At 34.4% G+C, this 6,737-nt stretch overlaps 2 protein-coding genes across 4 annotated transcripts in view; both read left to right on the forward strand.

Moving 5' to 3' along the window:
• LOC107662924 (anosmin-1-like) overlaps positions 1-6,737 on the forward strand; it is a 72,611-nt gene that overhangs the window by 61,286 nt on the left and 4,588 nt on the right. For 2 of the 3 annotated variants that reach the window (XM_016453061.1, XM_016453062.1), the window contains exons 9-13: positions 1,122-1,277; positions 1,947-2,041; positions 3,313-3,481; positions 4,908-5,128; positions 5,210-5,351. In XM_016453061.1, the coding sequence (XP_016308547.1) occupies positions 1,122-1,277; positions 1,947-2,041; positions 3,313-3,481; positions 4,908-5,128; positions 5,210-5,350 (782 nt within the window). In that variant the 3' untranslated portion in view covers position 5,351. Of the gene's footprint in view, positions 1-1,121; positions 1,278-1,946; positions 2,042-3,312; positions 3,482-4,889; positions 5,129-5,209; positions 5,352-6,737 lie in introns of all 3 variants that reach the window. The other variant, XM_016453060.1, reaches the window with a different exon arrangement.
• LOC107662933 (LIM and cysteine-rich domains protein 1-like) overlaps positions 1-6,737 on the forward strand; it is a 360,255-nt gene that overhangs the window by 48,527 nt on the left and 304,991 nt on the right. The gene's annotated exons all lie outside the window — the stretch shown is intronic.

The following is a 6,737-nucleotide window of genomic DNA, read 5'->3' on the forward strand; positions in this document are numbered from 1 at the left end:
CAACTCCTCGTCTCCTCGTTCCTCGCTCCGTGCTCCTCACAGTAGCGTCTCATGACACATACAGTATAAAACTCATATTTTTGTTGAAGCACAAGAATTAGAGTGTAAAGAACTTTGTTTAATCGATGATGGTAAATCTCAAGGAAACACGCGATAGTCACATTTCAACCCAAAACATTTTAACCTTTGTAAAGAGATTAATGACAGTAGCCAGGTTTCCATCCAAAGTTGAGAATTTAACTTATGTGCAAAATTGGAATATCACACAAAACATTTGCGAATAAAGCACTGTTTCCATCCAACGAGTCAAAGAGAACAAAATCGTCACTTCCTGATTAACTGGCACTAAATATCGCTAAAAAAAAACTAGGAGAAGCCACTGAATATAATAATTTTCATATATAATAAAATATTTGCGCCTCAGAGCGAGCAGACGAAACACAATAAATGCAGTGATTGCTTTCGGAGGTGGATGCTGCTGTTTGGGAACGCAGTCGTGTAAGATGCTTATACAGAAGTACTTTGACGACAGACTTTGCTCAGGCATTTCAGAATGATCATAACAACATTTCAGATGCTGTGCAACAAGATCGGTCCGCTGGTTAGTCAGGTTTTGCTGTCCCATTGCGCAAAATCACATGACTTTTTTGATGTGCATGGAGAAATTAATTCGGCAAATGCGTTTCCATCTCCTATTATTCACATTAACCCTTTTTCACACAAATCAAAAACCACCTCAAGCAAACGTTAAAAACTTTTTAGTAAATTAATTGATTTTTTTTTTCTTTTCGAAATTTGCCATTTCCATGACTCGTTTCTGATGCGATACTTCAAAATGCACATAAAAGCAAGGTGATGGAAGCATAGCTAGTGACATACAGTGGTTTTATTGAAGTTACCCTTTGTAAATTAAAGGCAGTACAACTAAATTTGTTGTAAAAGTCTGCTGCTAAAAATAGGCTTCATAAATTAGCCGGGTATTTTTGGTCACCAGGTTGTTTTTCAGCCACTTCCATATGTAGTACTTAGTCATTCATTTAGAAAATTTTAATCTGAAAAGTTGCTTTTTAAAATAATAAAGACTATTGCCAAATGTAAGTGAATCTCCTATCTCATTCTAGCGTCCTCAAATGGGAATGTCCACCTTTCCGGAGAGTTCTCCAATGAGATTCCCGTGTCCCATTCTTCTCCCAGTATCCTGAGGCTGGAAGCGGCCGCCCCTCATTATCACGACAACCAGCTGCAGGTCAAGGTCTTCTGGAAGAGCCGAATCACAGGCAAGTCAGCTTCTTTCTGCACTGGCATGTACACTAAGGACATACGGCTGAGGTCATTCGAAGTTTACGTCTCTGCAAAAATTGTCTCCTAACAAAAAACACGCTCACATGACTTCACACCGGTCACGCAACGCGTATGTGTTTGTTGACAATCCATCGGATCCATGTGTGTCCTTAAACAAGTCACCGCCAAAGCAAAGCAACAGCATGACTGATGATTTATGGAAGAACGTTACCAAACATAAATATTATCTATCCGGCATAAAAAGATAATCTCGCAGGGATGTCCTCTCTAGACTCTTTCCAGCAGATTATTCACGATCTGCTTAGTACATGAGTTTCAAAAATACACATTTGGCAACATGATGGTCTTCAAAGAGAAGATTCCAGTCAAACCGCAAGCACCCATAAATACAGGGTGTTGATTTACTGTTATCTCCTGGAAAGAAAGGCATGAAGAGTGATTTAATAATGCCGGTATGAGTGTGAAATCAAAAACAGATGAAGGGAGATGGCGACCTGACGCGGGTTCGAAGGAAGATGTCATGTTGCCTGCGTACAGAACAGGGAGCTCGGAGCAAAATGTAGCCGGTCCGTGAAAATGTGTTCATGCTGCCTCAGAAACAGAAAAACATTACCTACAACATTCTGCCTTGTTTCTTCCTGTAGAAAGCCAGAAGGATTCCAGTTCATATATTCTGAGATGGTTTCCTGAAGTTTGTGCCCATAATGTGACGAAAGGCGAGAAAACAGCCATAGTTCAGGTGTGTCTCATTGGTTTACAGTATACTTTCTTGCCAAGAAGTCTGAAGGGGCCATTTTATTTATTTATTTATTTATTTGTTTATTTTATTTTATTTTATTTTATACATTTTTATTTCATGTACATGTCTTAAATTTTTTATTTCACGTACATACTCTCATTTTCAGTCAAAAAAGTCGTTTTGGTTTTTTTTTTCAAAAAAGTCTTGATTTTTTTATGTACCAAGATATTAAAAGTAAAAAGTACTGATCAATGAACCTTATTTATTTATTTTGCAATTTTATATAATTAATCCCACAATAAGGGAGATTAGTTGATGAAGACATAGAATATGTATCAATCTACATCTAAGCAAACATTTTATTTTATTACCAAAACATACACTCTCAAAATCTGAAATTTTAAAAACACAATGTGTTTTTACTTATAATAACTTATATAACTTATTATATTTTACTTATAATAAGCATCTCAGGACAATATGTTTTTACTTATTATAATAAAAGTGTGCAAACAAGTCAAAATAATAAAATATTCAATTTCATTTAAATGAATCAGCTCGTTCATGAATCAGACATCGCTTTTGTGTCTCCGGTTTCTTTCAGCAACAATGTGATTTATTATGAAACACAGTGGAGTAAAAAGTATGATATTGTGCTTTGGAATGTAGTGAAATGTTGAAATTGTAGTGAAATTTGCCAAAATATAATACTCTGATAAAGTACAGATGTCTAAACAAAAACCAAAAAAATGTTGATGGTGGTTTTTGTATGGCAAGTACAATAGTCTGAGACCCTAAACGTAAAATTTGGCCACAGGAAAAAAACAATGTTTGGAAAGGTGAAAAAATGATGCCAGAATGTGGTGAACTATCAATTTAATGCCTCACAACCATCATATCGACTTGCATTTTATACTGCACCGATACTAATGCTAAAGAGTTGATGTCACTATCAAACCTGCATGTGACCCTTGAATTTACCCTCAGAAGGATTCTTGTTCCTGCATCTGATTTCTTTGTTCGCTGAAGTTTATGCAGCTGAATAGTGTAAGAGATAATGGCAGCACTGCCCAAGAGCGCTGTATTTCCACACATGATCTGTCAACACTGGCTATTGTCACTGGCTGCTACTATCATTATGGTACGGATGGGTTATCGGTTATCTGATTCATTTTCCACAGAGCATTTCTCATTTACTCTCTCGTTTCATTCTTAGCCACAGACGGTATACTGTTGTACTGAGGAATATCTGTGCTGTTTCTGCTCTTCAGGGAACACATTTTGTGATTACTGGCCTGCTGTTTGCCTGTAAGTACCGCGTGGCAGTGAAGCCCGTTACGGGACAAGAGCAGAGGTCAGAGGTCATGACCTCTGTAACCACCCCACTTTGCTCATCGCTGATGGGCCGACGGAAAAAACATGCTGCCTGCACCAGAGATGGTAAGATGATATCTAGCACAAAAGCTTTAATCACGCCACATTAGCTGGGTCAATCTCATAGAAATGTCACATTTCACCATAAAATCAAAAGGGGGAAAAAGAGAATATATTCTCCATAAAGAAATTAAGCCTCTTTTATTATTTTAATTGCAAACATTAAGTCCAGTTTTTATTAATGCAAAGCAAAAATAAAATAAAATAAAATAAAACTCTTATTGTGATTACTGTAATGTGTCCGGATGTCTTATTTTTGTTTGTTTGTCATTTTGATTATTCTCAATAGTGATTTAAACTAAAGTCAGCATAAATTAAAGGATGTACAACAATAATAACAACAAAAAATAATTTAATACAATAAAATTATAGAATAAAATATTACACAATTACAGTAATATCAGACTGAAAAAAAACTCCTTTATCCTAAAACTTACCCTCAAAATAGGCTTATTTTTTTAAAATGTTAAAAAAAGGTTCAAAGCCATATAGTTATAATTACAAGTCAAAATAATAGTAATAATAAATAAATACATATATACATAGAATGACAAAAATCAAAACTGTGACATTAAAAGTTAAAACTGACATAAAATGTAAAAAATTATGAGTCTATAATTCTGACATAAAACATTCAAATGATTAAATCTGAATTCAAACCTATGGGATACTGACATCAAAGGCAAAATTGTGAGGTGAAAAGTAGATATAGAAGCTTGTATATCCAAACTGGAATTAAAAAGTCCTAATTATGACATGAACAGTAAAGATTATTAAATAAAATGTCCTAATTATGACATTACATTCACTTTTTATGTCATAATTAGGCCTTTTTAATGTCATAATTTCAACATTTTATCTCATAATTTGTAATTATGATTATTTTTAAGTGATTATTTTGAACCTAGAATAAAAAAAATCTCCTTACTCCTAACAATTACCCTTAAAATAGGCTTAATTAAAAAAAAAAAAAGTTAAAAGCCATAGTTATAGTTACAAGTCAAAAAATAATAATAATAATTTAAGAAATAAATAAATACATACATATATAACTGACAAAAATCAAAACTGTGACATTAAACGTGAAAACTGACATAAAATGTAAAAAATTATGAGGTAAAATCCATAATTCTAACATAAAACATTTCAATTATTAAATCTAAAGTCAAACCTATGGGATACTAAGTCATAATTATGACATAAAAGTCAAAATTGTGAGGTAAAAAGTAGATTTAGAAGATTGTATATCCAAATTGGAATGAAAAAGTCCTAATTATGATATAAAAAGTCATATAATTAGGCCTTTTTAATGTTTGAGTTTGAGTTTGTAGTGAAATGTGAGCCAGACAGTTTGAGATCCCCCCAGATTTTTGCAACACATGACAGAATTGATGTATTTTATGGTTCATCCCAGTGCAATATGTTGTGCTAGAGCGCCCTCCTCAGCGTAAGAAAGGCCTGCAGCGGCCGGAGAAGCTGGCAGCATGGTTTCAGCCGGCGAACGGCTCGGTGCAGGCCTTGTTTAGCTGGCAGGTGTCTCCAGAGAGCACAGGACAGACCCCCATCACTGGATTCCAGCTCTCCTGGCTCAAAGTGTCCCGCAGCAGCACCAACTCCACCAAGCTCATCTCCCAAACACACCTCCTGCCCCCCGTGAGTCACACACACGCCTGACTGACCAATCACAGAACACAGCAGCACTCTAAACACACTCACTATGAACCTGTCCCTCAGGATCAGCGCTCTCTGACAGTAGACGCGCTGCAGCCCCAGAGTGAGTACAGAGTGCAGCTGCAGGTCCTGTCTGGAGCAGGACACGGACCCTCGGTGTCTAAGACCCTCCACACTCCTCACGTGAACGGCACACTCCTCTGAGGTACACCTCACACACCTCAAGGACACCTCAGTGACTGGACTCCAGCTGTAAATGTACTTCAAAAACACTTATTATCTATTATCATTAACCAAAATTAAAACATTTTCATTACTTCAAATAAAGTAAACATGAACTGAAATTAAACACTTTTTTTACTTCAGCTAGTCACTAAGGCAACATTTCTTACTTTCGTTTAGTTTAATGTTAAAGCACTGAAATAAACTGAAACTAAAATAGAAGAAAAACTGTGGACAAAAAGAAAAATGCGTTGTGCTTAAAATAAACTAAATTCTGATTTTAGTATTACTAAAATTATAAAATCTGTGCAAGAGTCTGGATGTGGAATTTTGTCTCTTTTATGCGAATAAAACTATAGATATTTTGAAAAATAATAATAATAAAGACAAAAATATGCAACAAAGTGACTAAAACTTCAACTAAAATTCAAATGAAAACTGAAAATGTAAAGATTAAATCTATTTCAAAATATTTACAACAACTGTAATAGTTTATCAATGATACTAAAATAACACCGTTTCATACAAACAATAGCATAAACATATTTTTTTATGATGATCATGTTTTCAGTATCTGGTTTATTTAACCAAACAAACAAATTAATAAAATAAAAAAATATATATAATAATAATAATAAAAACAAATTAAAAACAAACATTAGAAATTAAACATTAATTTCAATTATCAAAATTGGTTCAGCGTTGTGAAATGTCCATAATATTCTCAAATTGATAATTCATATTTTGAAAAAAAAGTCATAATATTAAACAGAAACAACAACCTGAATATCCTAACGGAAATATGTTATTATTCTTTTTAAAAATAGGATAAAAAAAACTATTAGTAATGAATATGAAAATTACATATCTAGGCCTATTTAATCCGTGTATCATTCGATCATTCGTTTTTTGATTTAATATTTAAAGTAGAAAAATTAGAAAACGGCTCCTTTTTCGTTTTTTCGTTTTTTTCCAAAAAACGAAAAACGAAAATTCAGCTTAAATTTTCGTTTTTCGTTCATGGGTGGAAAAATGAATAAACAGCTTGAATATTTGATTTCTACACGTGGGCGGGAATTAAACGCCCCTTTCTGCTGATTGGTCAGCCGAAGATCAAACCGTGCCGTCATCAGTTCTTCTGCAGTATCACGCAGCAGAATAATAGTCCTCTGCTGCTGCAGTTGTACGGATTCTTAACGCATTTATTGCAACTACATTTAATCTTTTTTTGTCAAACAAACAGGCTAATGAATAGCTCTACACAACTCATACCGGGGCAAAGTCTAGACAGGGCTTTCTTCTGTGTAGATATAAATTCTATTCTTTGCATCAGCTGGGCATGGCAGGGTATGATATGACAGCTGTCATA

This window comes from Sinocyclocheilus anshuiensis, unplaced genomic scaffold (assembly GCF_001515605.1).
Source record: "Sinocyclocheilus anshuiensis isolate Anshui unplaced genomic scaffold, SAMN03320099.WGS_v1.1 scaffold1571, whole genome shotgun sequence".
Taxonomy (NCBI): domain Eukaryota; kingdom Metazoa; phylum Chordata; class Actinopteri; order Cypriniformes; family Cyprinidae; genus Sinocyclocheilus; species Sinocyclocheilus anshuiensis.